This window comes from Homalodisca vitripennis, chromosome 2 (assembly GCF_021130785.1).
Source record: "Homalodisca vitripennis isolate AUS2020 chromosome 2, UT_GWSS_2.1, whole genome shotgun sequence".
In the NCBI taxonomy this organism is placed as follows: domain Eukaryota; kingdom Metazoa; phylum Arthropoda; class Insecta; order Hemiptera; family Cicadellidae; genus Homalodisca; species Homalodisca vitripennis.
In genome coordinates this window covers 109,820,160-109,839,522 of record NC_060208.1, presented here as the reverse complement: position 1 = coordinate 109,839,522, position 19,363 = coordinate 109,820,160, and the positions used below count along the sequence as shown (strand labels likewise).

At 32.0% G+C, this 19,363-nt stretch overlaps 1 protein-coding gene across 4 annotated transcripts in view; it reads right to left on the bottom strand.

Moving 5' to 3' along the window:
- Window positions 1-556: 556 nt before the first annotated feature.
- LOC124354573 (TATA element modulatory factor) overlaps window positions 557-19,363 on the bottom strand; it is a 39,529-nt gene continuing 20,722 nt past the window's right edge. For 3 of the 4 annotated variants that reach the window (XM_046805133.1, XM_046805132.1, XM_046805131.1), the window contains 5 exons: window positions 12,080-12,371; window positions 8,112-9,155; window positions 6,430-6,545; window positions 5,106-5,261; window positions 557-748 (listed from right to left, as the gene is read on the bottom strand). In XM_046805133.1, the coding sequence (XP_046661089.1) occupies window positions 593-748; window positions 5,106-5,261; window positions 6,430-6,545; window positions 8,112-9,155; window positions 12,080-12,371 (1,764 nt within the window). In that variant the 3' untranslated portion in view covers window positions 557-592. Of the gene's footprint in view, window positions 749-5,105; window positions 5,262-6,429; window positions 6,546-8,111; window positions 9,156-12,079; window positions 12,372-14,785; window positions 15,000-19,363 lie in introns of those variants that run through there. The other variant, XM_046805130.1, reaches the window with a different exon arrangement.

Genomic DNA, 19,363 nt, shown 5'->3' with positions numbered 1-19,363 from the left:
CACAATAATTTAATTTTTAAACTGGTTATAGTGTAATCATTAAAATCAGAATTATTATTTTCAGCATTGTAATAATATGTGTTATAATCATTCACATTTCACTATCAATTGAAACATATATACATCAGTTATTCCAGTTCATATAAAACTCAATCAGTGTAGTCATTTTTGAGTCACATTATTTACAAAACATATTTTGACATTATTTACAATATTAGAAAACCATTTCATCAATTGTTTGACAAAAGAGCTAATTCTGAAATATCTTGAAAACAGAATGAAACCGTTAGGTATTTTGAGAGCTCTCAACCAAGAGACCTTAAGGGAGTAAATTAAAACCTATTTGATACTTTCATGCTGCTTTGTAATGAACTTATTGACTCAAACAATTTCTAGAGAATTGTTAAGCACTGATAAAACAGGCTGATGACTTTTATTCATGGAAAGTCATTCAGGTTGTTTTTCTGAAAGTGTATTTAAATTTTGTTACCCATTTAACAGTCAATTGCATAGATTTGTTCTGAACAAAGAAGGAAAATAAAGAGCTTAAGCTATGTAAAACAGTAAAAATATTTTATTAAAAAAGTAATTTTCACAATGGGTGTGCCTTGACATCAATGATAACAACATCATTTTTGAGGTAACTTTTTGTGTAGAGAGTTCGGTGAGGGATGAACATCTGGAGACAAGGAGACTCGAACCCTTTAGCTGCCGGGTTGCTAGTGAAACTCTTCACCAGATCTTTTGCCTACAATAGTTGAGAACAAGTTAATATTTGAATGTGTTATAATAATACAGAATTATAAAAAAAGTAACTGTTACAATGGATGTACTCTGATATCACTGATAACTTCTATCATTTTTGAGGTAACTTTTTGTGTAGACGTTTCGGTGAGGATGAACTTCTGGAGACAAGAAGACAGTAAACTTTGTAAAAACAGATTGTATTAAAGCTTTACCAAAACTTTTGCTTAAAAATATTAGTAACATATTTATAATTATATAAGTGTTATACAGGCCATTGGTTAATATAACGCATATTTATATTCCAAATTCTATTCTAAAATCGGCCAATATAAGTAAGATTATTAAAAATTTTGAAATTGGTATATTCACTCTTACTCTGGAGAGCCTACACATCTGGCTGACAAATCTAAATTGATCTATGAAAAATGCACAAGAGAGGTAAGAACAGCCTTATCAAATGCTTCTTATTCCTCGCCACTGAACCTCAATTTACAATAAATCATTTGTCATTACTGCATGCCAAGTGTGGAACTCCCTTCCCAACCATATTAAGTCGTTTGCGAGTCAAAACCGGTTTGCAGCCTCATTGAAAGCTCAACTGCTAGAAAAGATGTCAGTGATGGGTTAGTTGAGGTAGGTTTTGGAGGACAGATGAAGTGCTAATAAATTTGTGTATAAATGAGTTATTCTTATTACATTTTTATTATTTTATTGTTTTTATTTCAAATTTAGTAGTTCTCATTGACTTTAGAAGTATTACTGTATTAAGTGTTAATCGTAAGACAGGGCCTTATGGCCTTAAATTCATCTTTTTGTACAGTATGATACAAATAAAGTCATCTGCCGGTTTTAAAGATGGTTTTCCATGCCCAAGTTCAATTCCATATTGCATACGGAAAAGGTGTGCATAGAGCCAAAACATAAATAAAATTCTTCTACTGCAATAAAAGAGCTCTGTAAACAATGTTAAAAATTGGGAAGGAGGATTCAGTTAAAAATCTACTGACAGAGTCTTTATATTTTACAATGTGTTATGTATGTTAGGACTTATAAATCTTGGTTTAAAAGCCACTGTGAAACCCATTCTTATAACACTAAAAATAAGAATGAATTAGTTTTACCTAAAAATAGTTTAGATTATTACACACAAATCTCTTATGCTGGAATAAACTTTATGAAATCTGTTCCAAAAATAATAACAAATATTGAAGATGTCCAGAAGTTTAAACTGTGTTTAACTTTAATTATTTTGTTAAGTAGAAGAACTCAAAAGGTGTTTTACACATCTTAAAATGTTTCAGTATGAGCTCTGCTAATAACTGCAAAATTCCAGCCGATAATCAATTTTTACCAAAGTTAACTGAATCATATCAGGTGTGATTGTGGCAGAGCAGCAATGATGTGTTGTATAAATGTTGTAGATCCCTGATTTTTCACTGAAGACAATGTTTTCATATATCTCCATAAAGAAAGTCGCAAGATGCCATATTGGGGCTTCTTGGAGACCAAGGAATAGGTCTGGGATAACCCTTGTTGAAATGGTGATAACTCTCCGTTTACTAGTTCATTTAAGTATAACTGTGAACAAATTTACAGCTGGAGCATGTGCAAGTAAACCTTCTCTGTGATAGATTCTTGAATAAGAATCACTCAGTTGTGCATCAAACTGTATCACATGTTTAACTTTGGAAAATCTCTAAAATACTCAACAATTTCATTATGTTGTTCAGACCCCCATATTTCATAATTATGATTTTTGACGCAAACACTGACATGAAATGTAGCTTCATCTATGAGGATAATACGTTTTAAAGATGTTTTGTAACAGTCGATTCTTATAAGCATGTCACATGTGAATTCACAAAAGCTTTTAGTCGATCCGTAGGTTTAATTTCAATGTGTGAGTTGGGTTTTGTAAGCGTAAAGATGTTAAAACATTTTGTATTTTTGTTTGGGGAATTTTGAGTTGTAAACTTCTGCCTTGCAACTGATTTTTTTGTCTTCTTACCCAATTTTGATGTATACGATCAACTCTTTTCTCATTTGTTCTAGGACGACCTGGAGACTATTTGACGTTTATGCTTCCAGTTCATTAAATCTGTTCGTACCAATGTTTAAAGCTGTTAGCATGAGGTGAATCAGTGTCATAAGCATGTTGGAAAGTGTGCTGGATAACTACAACAGATTTAAATTCCAGTAATCACAACCCTAGAGTACAATTTGCTGAAAAGTCGCCATTGCGCCAGTTGTGAGATTACTGCAAAAGACCTGTCACGCACGCACCCATTCTGCCTATCCCCTAAAGGACAACCAGAGTACAGTCTCGTTGAAATCAAACTTGGTGATGTTTCTATTAATCAGGTGTTTGAATTATTACTTATATCAAATATAACAAGAACTATATTTTGTTAAAAATTAATGCAACCTTTTTCAGTGGTTCTGTATTTATAAATGTATCAAAAAGTATATATTAAAAACTTGTAGGAAAATCCCGCCTGTCACTTTTTCTATATATATATAAAAGGCTTGTCTATTAGTAATTTTTTCATTATTATAGATTTTAATTTTTTATTTATAAGTATTATTTGTGGCTTTTTAGGTATTTTTCAAATGCATAGTAACATTATAAAAGTTTTCATCACAGATAAATATACATATATTTTCTCCTACGTGACCTATCTTTTGTAACATAAGACAAGGAATAGTCATGTTATTGTATTCAATAAATTAGGGTTTACAGTTACCCATGTACCTAAAACCAAACAGAATGTGTGAGGCTGTCTCCTCCCTATAGACTACTCAAAATTAGATGCCTCACTGAGATTAATACTAAGACCAGTAAACAGAATTCACTGGTGTTGTGCTAAATATAACAAATTATTGTTTCAAGGACTGGTCATAGGATGGCACTGTAAACTGTGTTCTAGTGAGACTTCTGTATGTAGGACCAGTCAACAGAATTCACTGGTGTTGTGCTAAATATAACAAATTATTGTTTCAAGGACTGGTCATAGGATGGCACTGTAAACTGTGTTCTAGTGAGACTTCTGTATGTAGGACCAGTCAACAGAATTCACTAGTGTTGTGCTAAATGTAGTAAATTATTCAAATATATTCAAGGACTGGTCATATGATGGCACTGTATTTCAGTGGACTTCCGTGTCTTACATTTTCTGTACACAATTTCAAACTGTTTATTAATAAAAAGCAAACCCTCAGTTTGTACTTATTTAAGCATATTTTCAATTACAAAAGCAAACTAGTGGGTCTAAAGGAATTATGTTACATTTTATAATAGTTTATTATGTTTTTAATTTCTTGCATAAAGCTATTAATAAATTATACACTAAGTTTTGTATTTTAACAGGGTATGATATCTTTCAAAACATTCTGCAGGAAGATCTGGATTTTTTTAGTAGTATCTGTTGTTATACAATGTTTCCTTTGTAACTCTTCTGTTGGACGGCATCCAATATTGTAATGACTCTCTTGTGCAGCATTCTCAAGACATAATACCTACATGAAAACTGAAGGCCAAATGTCATCTGCTGGTTTTAGTTGCTGTAGTGTTTTTAACCTATTTTCAAACGCATTGACATCAGTAAACTCAATATGTCATTACCAAATCCATATCTTCTTTCTGATTTTAACGTTATTGCTGAGTCAAAGAACGATGGAGATTTTGGTACTGACAAAAATAAACAAAGACTAAAGCCAATAAATAAGGTGATGACTGTTCTTCCAACAATGAAAACATAACAGTCACAGTTATGATAGCCTAGACCTAGGTCCTTTAGCAAATAGTGTGGTGGTGATGATGGATTGGACAACAGTTGATCTATTTATGAAGGACCTGATTTTACTTGTTTTTTTCCTTACATATTGCAAGGTGGGAAATGACCTGATATACATAAATGTTTTATAGTTCTTTAGAATGCGATCACAGCACCAATTGGAAACATCACACACTGGCTGAAAACGAAGTAATAGTGATGCCATTACAATGTTGGATGACATCTGGCATATGAGTGGAGCGGCAAAATCTCACTGCCAGACAACGTCCGACATACAAGTCTTAAGGGTTAATGTAATATTATTTATGTGCTTATTCCACATAAGTTTTTGTCCGGGCCAACACCTAGTATTATAATTATAATAAATAACAGCTAATTATATCATTGAAAACTATTATTAAGATAAGAAAAATTGGTAGTTAATTTTTTTAATCAGTTCTACATGAAACCCAAGATTTTTAAATTTCAAATTAAAATGTTGGAACTCCTATATTGCCAACCCAAAATTACAAATGAAATGAAGTCCTATACTCAAATTTAACACTTCTGAAACGAAACACTAACCTTTCTGTGGATGGGTTCTTGGTCACGTAGACAGAAGACGACCTTGAGACGGCAAGGCCAGACCAGACGGTTGTCCCACTGCGTGGGCAGGACGTGCAGGGACACGATCATGTGTCTCCCTTCCCACTGTCCAATCCCATTCAGGTATGCTCGTAACTGTAACAGGACTCAAGTCTAACTGACTGAACAGACTTACACATTCAATTACAGCAAGCAGCAAAGCGGAGCACTAACAATACAACCTCTAGTCCTATTTTAACCTCTACCATTAACTAAATTCTAAACTACATAGAACTTGAAAACTCAAGAAATAGCCCTATGCAATTTCTGTGGCTATAATGTTTGGCTCAACTTGGTTTGGTTTTTATTCAAAATTGGCATAAGAACCCGTGTTTCATCACAAGTGACTATGTGGTTAAGAAATTTGTAAATTTCTTCATGAATAAAAACTTTAGAGCAGGTCCCATTCTCTTTGTTTTTGGTTCATCAGTCAAGAGTTTGGATAGCCATTGGGCACTAAACAACTAAGACATGCAAACAATCAAAACGTAGTAAGGAAATGCATAGCAACGTGTACCCCATTGGGTGCCTCACGAAATCCCAGTGTGTACCAGATCGGGTACACAACGGAAGTTGCAGAAGATCACGTGTACCCGATGGAGTAAACGTCGTCGTGAACGTGTTAATATGCCAACATCATAGTGACTTCTCTGATCGTTATACGGCGATAGTTCATAACCATTTTTTCCACTTTTTCATCGGTTGTTGATGTGCTGGGGATGTTCATCATCTTAAATATCTTCACAGCCATCTTAGAAACTTTCATACCACTCGTATACCCTTGGTTTACTCATGCAAAACACCATAGGCCTTAGTTAACATTTCCCACAATTTGTCACACTTCATTCCATTTTCACACAAAATTTGATACAAATTCTTTTATTTTTAAAAATATGTTTTAATAAACGAAAATCGCTGAGTTCATAAAACATGTCTAACACACTGCTGTCGCTGAAAAAGTAAACAATGAATAAAGCTGGAAATTTTATTATACTACAGGAACACAAGTATGAACATAATAAAAAAATCTTGAAAATCGGACTCTCCAAACCCGTGAAACTTTGAAATTCCCGTTAATATTTTAATGCACCTCATATTAAAAAGTAAACAACATGTCTTAAAGTAGTTTAAAAAAACTTTTGAGACCAGAATCAGAATCAACAATCACAAATCAGAAAAACAGGCCTGTTAACACTAAGAAATTGGCTAGTTATAAGATAAAGAGTTGTAACCACACACTACTACTTCATTTAGCGGCACATACCTGTAACTTGTATCCACTTTCACCTGTGTAAAAGTATTGGCTCTCTATTTGTGTCCGACTCTCTTTAGATTCATCCAGTTTTGTACCAAAGTTTGATATTGTCCACATAATGCGGCCTGGAAAATATATTTAAATCAAATCACTAATTGAAGGTTAAATTGAACATTTAAAATCTAGACACGGAAATCTTAACATTACATAGTTAAAGATTTGTTATACTTATATATAGTACAGTTACACAGCACACTGTACAATACTTACACAGAGCATTGTCATCTGACTACATTAATCTGGGCTGTGATGGACCATATACAGCCAAACAACCCATCACAGCACAGATTAATATAGTCAGATGACAATGCTCTGTGTAAGTACTGTATAGTAAAATACTGTAATATACAGTGTGCTGTGTAACTGAACTGTACTGTCTATGTAAATATATTATTACATCAGCCAATAAGAAAAAGTTACCAAAACATAACTGTATGTGGTTTTGTTCTACAGGAAATTGAATTTTAGACAAAAATGAAAAAAGGTCATTGTATTCAAGACCCAAGGCATTGTATATAGTGCCTTCTTAACAAGGCACTATATACATTATAAGGTAAATGGAAAGTGGGAGATCAAACACAATAAATAATAAGTATATCACGAGATAATGTATTCAATAGGAGATAATACCATAAGTAGATAATAACATAGTACCTCATGTGAGAATGAGATGGACTCCGAAAAACAATACAAATCTACATGTAGAAGGGTACTAACTAGGAAAACTAGGTCCAAACTTAAATGGTGGGTTAAGGCTAAGGCAAACATGACAACATGAATGGAGGCAAGCGTTAAGTAATAGCTAAGAGATGGAGGATGAAAGGTGACTGTCACAAAAATAAATGGCCACTGGAGAAGATAGTATATGTTAAAAAAACTATGTTATGTATAGCTGCTCAGTTATAAATTTCAAACACTTTATTGTTTGTCTTACTAAAGTCTGCACATAATTTAAATTTGCATCATTTCCAGTTTTAAAAGATAGCCACTTTAGATGGAGTTACATTGACATATATTTACAAAATAAAAACGTCAATCCACATGCAAAATAGTAACAAGAGATAAGAACAGTTTGATACCTCATTTGTTATAAGTTAAAGTTAACTGAGAAAGTAGATTCATACCGCTTTTGTGTTGTCAAATTTAAGTGATCACACAATCTTTATGTTTATTTCAACAGCAAAAAGTATCTATCATAATTTATTTCCTATTCAACTAGAAAAAATTAAGCTCTCAAGACAGTTTGATTTATTTGCTGTTTTTATGTTTCTTTAAGTCTTTTTTAAATTATTTTGTTTTTTATGAAACCTGGTATAAAGATATAAATTTTTATGTTCCTTATATAACTTTTATCTGTAAAAACATAAACGGATAGATGGACATTAAATTTAAGCAAAATAAATAAATATTTTTTATAGTTTGACCACAAAAATCATGTGATGATATGTTTGAGTAATTTCTTAACAAACAAACTGTATAATCCTCCTTGTGTTATAATCAGAACTATTACAATAACAAACGAACTACATAAATGATTGAAATTTGTATAGATTGGAAAATTAAAGAACAAAATGACTAAACTGGCTGATACGTAAATGTTTTTAAACAGAATAATCCTTTTAAAAGCTCACCATTTATGGAGGCAGCAGAATCAAGACTGGATATCTTTTTACTGCTTAGTTTATATTTTACTTCTTCCAGTTCATGTGTCAATGCTTCCAGAGACTCCAGTCTGCGTTTTATAATAGATTGTTCACTGGTCAATTCATTCACAATGACAGGAAGGTCGTTTGGTTCGTTATTTGTCGAAGTTGAAGTCCTTCTCCCACAGTTGTGCACCTCAGTGGTGAGTTTTTCTAAAGTTTCAAGCCTTTGTGCGATTTCATTTTGCTGCTTCACAATCGTATCATCAAATATAGACAAGGAGGTGTCAGTGCTGAAGTTCCTTTCATTGGGTTTATTCAGTAATTCCAAATTTTCAAGTCTTTCTCTAAACTCATGTCTTTCCTCGATCAACTCCTTTATCAGTTCCTCATTGATTGACATCTCAGACAGTTTTAATTTTTCACTTCCGGTATTTAAATTGTTCAAATCTTTTGAGAAGTTCTCCATATGATTAATTTTGTCTTTTAATAACTTTTGCTCCTCGTTCAAGTTTTTTATTGCTGCCTCATTCTCCTCAAACCTCACCTTCAGACTCTTTATTTCCTCCAACTGTTCCCGCCAAATACCACTGATCATGATATTTTCTTCGGTTAGAAATTTCTTAAACTCCTTAACGTCCACCTCCAGCTGGTAAATTTGTTCAGTATACTTATCCTGGGTGTCAATGATAACTTCGTTCAGATCCAACAGATCATTGACAGACTTGCTCCTGATGACATTGTCCTTGTGCAATTTGTTGATCTCTGCATGTACATCCTTGTCGAGTGCTACCCTCATCCCTGACACCACTTCATCCTGCTTTCTCTTCCACTCCTGGAACTGCTCGTACATTTTCTCATATTGCTCGTTAGTATGAACATCGTTCCTCAGCTCCTCCACATCTACCCGAGTCTGGTTCAAAGTGAATTTTAACTGTGTGATCATTTTCGCGACTTCACTGACACTGGTTTTTACCTCCAGGATATCCTTCAGTCTGGCACACTGCTCCTCATTCACTAACTTGCGAATTCCTGTAACAAAGTTGTTAATGCGAAATTATATAGGAATCATTAACTTTGATAATAAAAATACATGTTTAACCCAAGAACTGGCAGTTAAAAATCTAGTAAGGGTGGTGTTTTTTTATAATTCACAACAACTTTAGAACAATTATTATTTTTTACTCTAAATCTTACCCTTGATAAAATATATTGTTTTATTCAGCAAAACCTGAACAGTAATATAATAATGAGTATAAAATATAATATGAGTATAATAAAGTAATGATGTACAGTGTAATATTTAGAGTAAACATATACAATTTATCTTTTTTAATTTAAGTTGAAATGTAATTATGTACATGTAATAGTACATTAATGATACCACTATTTTAAATGTTAGCATAAGCCTAAGAAAACCAAATGAATTGGCAAACATTTCATTGTAGAAATCTTTGTTTGGTTCATCTTGAATGTATTTCCAAACAGCACAAACATAGTATTAGGCCCTTTTAAGATCTACCAATAATAAACATGCCAAAGGCATTGTTAAAATGCAATGAATTACAATCAAGTTCTTCGACATCATTGTAGACAATCATCTAAAATGGGGGCCACATGTTGACTATATAAGTTTAAAACTGTCCACAGTTGTTTATTTTCTAAAGACTGATTAACAGTGTCAAATTAAACTATATTAAAAGTATATTTGTTCTTTATTTCCAATCACTTTTCATATATTTCAAATAAGTTTTCCTTCAATCTACATAAATTGTACTATAACACAAGAAATACTTGATTGACTTTACAGATAAAGGCCTTAAAATAATAACTAAATCTTACAAACATGAACATTGTACACCTGTACAGTACTTTTGCTTAAAGTTAGCTGCTGAGTAAGAGTGCAAATAGCCACTTAGTAATTTCACCAGAGATAACACTGATCTCGTATGTTAACAAACAAAATTACACTAGTTTATGAATATTTTTACGATTAGCTTGGTTTATCTACCTTATCCACTTACGTGTTTAATGTTTGAGAAATTTTAAATTCTGGTAACATAAAATACATTTTAACACATTCACACTCATTAGTTTTATTAAGTGTATGGTTTAAATATACTCGTAGTACACATGAAGTTGTTCACAATATCTTTTTTAAATTCATACATGTCACGTTTATGGTATAATTTGCTTACTTTAATCACAGTTATGTTTTAGGTTACTTATAGATTAGCTTTGTTGCAGTTGGAGTAACATTTATGTGCATACAGGTTACCTCTCCTAAAAAATGTTAGCATTATTTTTGTTATTAATTTATTTACTTATTGTATGCGGTCTTTTTACTATGACCTATGTTATTGTTGACAATTTTTAGTTATATATTTTGTTGTTATCCACCATTGCATAGTTATTATTTAACTTTGATTTATTATATATTTATATGTTTATATGTTGCTCTGAGTCAGCTATCACTACTGTTAAAATTGGACATATGACTTTAAAAAAACATTTTGGACTGAAATATGGTATTATCTTGGTCAATCTGCCAGTCTAGCATGTTTTATTGTGTCTTCTTTTAGTCTGTGCTTTGTGAGTATTACAAATTTTGGGTTTTTACAGTGCAGCAGATGTTATAAACGTTCTGTTTTGTTGGCCATTCTGTCCATGTTTTGGTGGACAAAAAGGAGATTTCCAGGGCTAGCTTCGGATTTGGCTATGGGTAGTGATTTTTTGGGTTTGTATTGTCTAAAAAAGCCTGTGGGAGAGAGGTTTCTGTGTGGTCCAATGTCTGGTGGAGATCTGGTGTGGTTAATGGATCAACTGTGACCACGGTTAGAGTATCAGCTTTTTTTGTCTTTTATGAAGTTATAGTATTTAGTCATATTGTGGAGGAAGAAGTCTATGTTTTGCGTTTAAGGGTGGAACCTTAAGGTTCAACTTGTTGGGCAGATTAAACTGAAGGGTTAGATAGGTTGGGATTGTGATTGTCGGTTTGTAAGTTAAAACATATGATTTTCTGTGACATGACAACTGGTTCTAGTTGTGCAAAGATCACCTTCACAGGCCTTACATCATCAAAAACAAAGCTAACACGATTTGAATTGTACTTATTGTTGTGTATTGTATAAATTATTTTTGGTTTTTGATTATTTCTAAACAAAATTAACGTTTTGATCAGTGTTAATGGAATAGAAGCTTGGTTTACAAGATTAATATCAACTATTTAGAGAGTTACGTATTTACTAATATATTACTTGCAAGAAACCTATAGTTCTAAATAAAAATCACTATTTAGAGTTTGAAAGTAGTGAATAGGTAGGCCAAGTGGCCTAACTTAAATAGAAGGTGGCTGATATGCTGGTTTTATGAAATGACTGCATTTAAAAAATACAAACCATAAACAAGCAGATAAATATTGAGTCAACTTTCTGTTGAAGTTAGGCCACTTTGACTACCAACATTGAATAAAGAATTAACCATGACATCTAAAAGAAACATCAGATAATATAATTTGAACATACGCCACCACTTTCAAATCTAGAACAAAATCGTCAAGCAAAGGCGTCTGGCCCTCTCCCTTCCAATTTTGACTTTGCCAAGTTCACATACAGATTGGTAATTGGTTAACCATATGTATTAAGTCTTTTTACACCTAAAGAAGACGATAGGTTCTAATCATCAAAACATATTTTTCTATCCTGTAACACATAACGTTGGCAAATGTCCGAAATCCTCTTTTATTTTCAGTATTAAGTGGTTTGCTGTAAATTTTGAAATTACTCAATATTCATCAATTTGAATTTAAGTTAAATGTCGCCAACAAACTGTTACTGAACAACACACTTATATTACGTTATATCTCATCTAAGAGATGGATATCAAATTATCAAAGTTTTTCTGGTTATAAATGTCAGAGAAGTATAAAAAAAACTTTTGGTAAAGTTCTGACTGACCTGTAACTGCATCTATCAATTTCACATTGAGTTCCTCCGTCCGAGCCATTTTCTGGTTGTATTTTTCCATCTGTTCCATGTACCCGTCCATCTGCTGTTTTCTCCTTGCCATTTCCTGCTCCAACTGATCTCTCATATTTGCCAGGTCAGCCTTTAAGTTCTGGACATGGGGTTGCTTGGATGGATCCTTCTTACACCAGCTCGAGTGATGGTTTTTGTACTGCCTCTGGACGTACAGACCACAGTTCTCAGGACACGGTTCCAGTACACAGCCACAGTGTTTTACATGCATCTGAAAAAACCTTTTTTATGTATACATTTTTATTTAACCCAATGGCATGCTAGTTTTTAATGGTGTTTTAGTGCCTTGATATTCCTATGATAAAAATCATAGTTTGACTGGTCTAACAAACAAATTTCTATAGGAGAATGTATTATGTATTAAGAATGTATATAGGAGATGTAGTTATGAAACTTCACCAAATTAAACTTAGTATTTTATAAATTTTAAAGGCAAAGAATATGTATACTATTACATAATTAATATGTATCAAAGTCATAGATTAACCTAATCATTTGTACTAATTTAATTATGTATACTTTTTGAATGGACTGTTTGTTTAAACCTTTGGGTACTGATGTCAGGACATTTGGACATACAAAGAAATGCTGAGGAATATTAATGTCCTGTTACATGGACAAGTATTCATTTTGTTGAAAAAGGAGAGAAAATTACTAATGTCTGGACATCAGGACGTTCCAAATGTTATGTTTGTAGTTTTGTAATTATCAATATTAAATTTATTATATTTACCATAAACTATAAATGAATCGATTTTTGTTAAAAGGGCGTAACTCCACAAATACAAACTTTTCAGGAATCATAAAAAACATTATAACTTTTGTATTTTTTTAAATAAAAATTTTTTATATTGTACAAAATTTAACATGGAACTTATAACAAACTCTGACAAAATTTTGCTAAGCTATGATTTGATTTAGTGCTATAAATTAAGCAAAATGTTTCAGTTTTTGGCAAGGTTTTTTTTAAAAGGGCGTAAATCCTAGGGAAAAAATGATAAGTCAGTTGAAAAAAGAAGCTTGGTATGTACTATAATCAACATATTACAATTTTTGGAATTTCTGAAGTTTTAGGGAACATAGATGAATGTGCATAAAAAGTTTGAAGTTAAAATAATAAATATTAACACTGTCACACAAAAAACTAGAGTACTATTTTTATTTCAGTGTTTTATTCTCTAGTGTTCTTCGATTTCATTGTCAGTTTCAATCTCGTAGTCACTGTCTGGACCTTGATTGTTGGTGGTTGTGAGCCACTGGAAGACTTCATTGTAGAAAGCAGAGTAGACATCAGGGATGTATTCCTTTAGTTTCAATATGTCCTCGATTTTTGCCTGTTTTATGGGGACTTTATTTTGAGGATAAGCAGGTTCAGTTGGAGGAAAAACCAGTTTTGTTTTGCTCATAAAAAAGTTGTGACATATAATGCCATTTATCATAGTAAATGCTTTAATATTGCCTTTTTTGTAGAGTCATATTCAAAGTGGTATAACGTACTTATTTGAAAGGTAACTTTATCTTTCTTAGCAACCTGTTTGCCTCTGGTTTCATTTGAAATGCATGTTTTTTTGTAATAGTGCTTCATCCAGTTTTTAAAATCAAGAATTTTATCTGCAGTAATTAAATTTACTGAGAATTTACCTGGAATTAAAGAACTCTTCTCAATGACCTCTTTCACTTCCTCAGGGGTAAATAACCGGTCATGTCTTCTGAGGGCTTTAGATATTATTCCAAAATCCCGGTCACAAGGTAAAAAACTATGACCAGGAACTGGGAAAAACTGTTCAACTTTTTTAAACACTTTACAGTCTGTAAGGTACAAACAATATCTTGATAATGGTTGGTTCTTGTTTTGACCTGCACAGTTGTCGTAGTACAAATGCAGCTCAGTAATATGCTCAGGGACTGATTTTAAATATTCTCTTAAAAAGGTACAAACCTCATTTGGACCTTTTCTTCCATTTCCTTCATGATAAAGGTAAATAGAGCTTGTATTTTTTTTTAAGTCATGAATGCAAAATAGATTAAGAGACAACTGCCTCATATAATAAAGCTCCTGTACAGGTATTTTAGGAAGACTGATTGTCTTCATATAGTCAAACGTAAGCGCTAAGACGTGGTCATTTGTGCTATTTTTTTCGGCATCAAGTTTATGATAAAATTTCTTACTTTTCCTAAGATGAACTACCTGCTCTGCTATGGCAACCTTTTTAGCAGTGTCATTAAGGTGAGGTGACTTGATTTTTACGTTAAGTGCCTCGCATACTGCACAAGTGTCTACTTGTGGTCTACCAAATCGATAATTAAAATTCTCACGATAACATGTCCAATAAAAGAAGTAGCTGACTTTATTGTTTGGATTCTGTTGGCAAAACATTCGCCACATTTGTTTCAATGACAAATTAGCACTCATGTAATATAATCTTTTTCCACAATAATGTGACTCTTTTAAGGGAAATGACTTTATGTGATTTCCAACCAGTTCTTTAACTTCTGTAGGAAGAGTATTGGTTATTCCTTTCCCTCTTTTGTCTAATGGTACTTCACCTACTAGTTTTAAGTTTCGGATTCTTCTGACTCGTTTTTCACTAATATTATACAGAGATAAAAGCCTTTGAAACATACCTCAGTTCTTTTACTACCGTTTACAACATGGTACTTGAAAGAAGCAGTTTTCTGTGCCCTTTGAGGAGTATCTGTAGATGGACGTCGCCGTTGAACTTCTATGGCATCAACTTGACCTTGAAGAAACAAAATCTTGTTCATTTTTTGATGATAGGTTATAAAACTTTGAACAAATTTGTGTACACCCATCTTCCCCAATTTTTTTCAGGCATTGGTTAGCACATCTGCAAACAAACAACATCATTAAACTAAACAATATTAGTTTAATGCACAGATACAAACAAAACCATTAGTAATATTACGAGCCGGTCGAATACCAGCATAACTAGTGGCCGCTTATTATATTGCAGCGTCTATAAAAATTGGATTGTTGTTGCTCAATCAAAATATTAATAAATAGTATATTAATTTAATATATTAATTTTGGTTATTGTAGGCCTGCATAAATCTTATTTTACGTTAAAATCACTAAAATGGACCTAGAGACAAACATACCTATATAGGCCTATTTCATAACAAAAAGTTATGCTTGGCTTATTTTGTAAAATATACAGAAATAATCATAAGTACTAACCTGCAATCAAATTCTGGCTGTTTTGATGCAACTGTTTTCCCACTAGGACTTACATATTCTTGCCCTTTCAGCCGAGCATTTTTATTTTTGGTCCGTATATATGAGTCAGGATTAGATACTTTCCTTTTACGAGGGCTTGGGTGATTACTCATATTGTAGATTGTAGATGCTACTATAAAACAATGAAAATCAAGTACTAAACAGTTTCTTTTCACAACACGTTCAGTAACATTGAGGTTAGATATGAAACTGATGGAAAATAATACAAGAAGAAACACAGGTGGTTGGAGAGGTTTTTTTAAACAGGCGTATCTCCACAGCTGACAATCTGTTGTATTCATTATTTTGGAGTTACGCCCATTTAAAAAAGTCACCAGATGGACATACGCCCTTCTAAAAAAGTTTGAAAAGTTTTTATGCTTATTATTCCCATATACTATTGGATTTAGAACGCCCTTTTAACTCAGTTTGATGTGTCTACCTATTAGAACCAATATTCTTTCACAAAATTCATTTTGAAAAAATGTGATTTACGCCCTTTTAACAAAAACCGGTTCAAATATGTACTGTATCTTTGAAACATAGGTTTCCACTTACATTTGTGATTGTAAATACATTACAAATTATCAACTTAGTAATGTTTAAAAATGAAAAATACAACATTTTTTCAAAGTGATATAAAAACTATAATTTATTATAAAGCCAATAAAAATGTGCAATTATGTACATTTTCTTTGTTATATAATCATGTAGGTTATTTTTAGCCCTACTTTAGAATTTAAATTCAGGCTATGTCTACTTAAATTTTTATCTTGATTCTACGATTGGAAGTACAGTGCTTCAAAGGCCAATTTATAAACGCTTACAAATCCGAAATGAATAGATTTATAAAAAATACCCAAGAAAAGAGGTTACGGAATGACATTTTAAATAGAAATTGGGCATAATATAGATAATGTTCCATTACAAAAATTAAAATTGTTTACCATGTTGGAAAATGGTTGCAAGTTTTCAATTGATTTTTAAAGTAGATCCTAAACCAAAAAGTGAGAACGGCTCCTTATTAACAAAATCATCCTGTACAGTTTGTTGTAATCTATTTTAGATATCATGTTAGACTTGTGGAATTCATCATTAGTATCTAACAATACTATTTAATAACCTACCTACCTACCTTCTAATAAAACTAGAGTCTCTGGCATCATAACACACATTTCCGACCATGATGCACAGATAATTGAAATTTTAGATCTTGGTGAAAGGCAGAACAGTGTAACGAATAGATATATTAGAAAATTTACACAGAGTAATATTAAGTCATTCTTAAGCAGCCTAGCAAATACGGCATGGTCGGATGTCTACCAAGCACCAGTGCGTATGAAATATGATGTGTTTTATTCTATTTTTAGTTATAATTTTGAAGTACATTTTCCTAAATTGATAGCCACCAAAAAAGAAAATCACAAAAGTAAATGGATAACTGATGAAATTAAATACAAGCAGTGTAAATTTATAGACTTAGAAAAAAACTGTAGGATACTTAAGGATATAAAATTAAAATCAAAAGTTAAAGAAATGAAAAAGGAATTGAAAAATGCTATATATATATTGAAAAAAAGCAATACTTTGATCAAAAGATTAATAATTCTTGCAACATTTCAAAATCAACATGGCAATTAATTAAAACAGAAATAAATAAAAAACCAGTTTGTAAAAAAAATATTACAGTTTTTAGAGATATAAACAAGGAAGTTGTAAGTGATCCAATACAGGTTGGAAATATATTTAATAAGTTTTTTGTAAACGTAGTTGATAAAACAGTATTACCCAATTTACCTTCTAGAAATGAAAAACAATTAAATTTTCCACATGCTCATACGACAAATAATAGATTTAGATTTAATCAGATTTCAGAAACTCATTTAAAAAAAATTGTCATGTCTTTTGAAAATAAACCATCATCTGGAAATGATGAGGTTACTATACAACTAATAAAACAATCTCTCCCATTCATTTTACAGCCATTAGTCCACTTAATAAATTCATCTCTAATTTCAAGCTATTTTCCGAATCAACTAAAGATTGCCAGATTAATCCCAATTTTCAAAAAAGGTAACCCAAATGACCCCTCATGTTATAGGCCGGTGTCTCTTCTTCCTGTGTTTTCTAAAATATTTGAAAAAGTAGTTTATATTCAATTAGTGAATTATTTAGAAAACAATAAATTATTAGATAAGCAACAACATGGCTTTAGATCGGGAAAGTCCACTACTACCGCTGGCATTGACTTTATTCAGTCAATAATCAACTCGGTGGATAGGGGTGAAAAGGTAATTGGAATTTTCTTGGATCTCACACGGGCATTTGATAGCGTCTCACACCAAGAACTTCTAATCTCTCTTAACAATCTAGGTATTCAAAATAGAGAATTATTATGGTTTGAATCATATTTAACAGAGAGGAAACAATACGTGGAAATAGAACACACATCATCTAAATTAAAACCGAGCAGGTGTCACATTATAAGAAAATATAAGTCTGAAATAGAAACCATTAAATACGGAGTCCCTCAAGGATCCATTTTGGGCCCATTACTTTTCCTCTGTTACATTAATGGACTACCTAAGGTGGTTCCACAGGACTGTGGCATTTGTTTGTTTGCAGATGATACCAACATCACCATATCAGGTAATTCAGAAGAAGATATAGAAATATCTTCTCACATTAGTCTAAATTTAGTTAAACAATATTTAGATAACAAACAATTACTCTTAAATTCAACTAAATCAAATTTCATTTCGTTTTCCACTCAACAATCAAGAATAACACCCAAATTTGATATTAATTTAAATAATAATGATATATCCCAAGTTGAGCACACAACATTTTTAGGACTCATAATTGACGAGAATCTGTCATGGAACGAACACATTGAGCACGTAATTTATAAAATGTCTTCTGGTATCTATGCACTCCGACAGATGTCGCAGATTTGTAGTATACAGACATTGCGGACTATATATTTCTCACTACTACATTCACACTTAGCCTATGGAATTAGTATATATGGTGCAACGACAAAGAAAAATTTAGACAAAATTTTACGCCAACAAAAGAGAGCTCTTAGAGCAATGTTTAGACTAAAAAAAACAGAATCTGTCAAAAATTTGTTTTCAGAACACAAAATTTTAACTGTTTACAGTCTATACATATATGAGACAGTGATATATATAAAACAAAATGAGAGAAATGCAAAACCTACAAAAATTTTACATCATTATAATACTAGATTTAAAAGAAATGTCCCTCAGCACAAACTAGAATTTTTCAAAAAAAGAACTGATTTTATGGGCCATAAATTTTTAACAAAACTACCAACAAAAATAACAAATGAACAAAATCTTATTAAAATGAAAAAAAAATTAAAAATATATTTGATAAATCTGGCTCTGTACTCCCTTGATGAGTTTTGGGAGGGAAGGTAGATTGGGAATGCCTGGTATGTAATTTTAGTATTTCATGTATATAAGCTTCTGGATTGTTTATTTCTTATTACATTGTATAATTTTAATTTTAAATGATATATAGATTAACTAGCTGTTCCCCGCGGCTTCGCACGCTTTTTGTAAGTTTTGCTCGTGTATGAGTACTTCTGGTTCAAGTGAATTATATTGTCAACGCCGATGTAGAGTTTACCTTGTTGACACTATCAAGAAAATCTGCCAAACGTGTGTGTTTATAGCCATTGTACACGTACATGTACTTAATAATAAAGTGGTCTAACATTCAAGCTATAAGGCCAAACAGAAATTCATTTAAAAGACAAATATCCATAAAAATTTAGCGCCTTCACATAGTGTGTGGTTATTATACACAACTACCTCGTAATTGTACATTACAATGTGCAGGCGCTTTGATAACTTATATATTTTGGAGCGCCTCCTGGTGGTGAGTTACATCAATGGGCATACATATACATACAAATTTTCAAAATGATCGGTGAA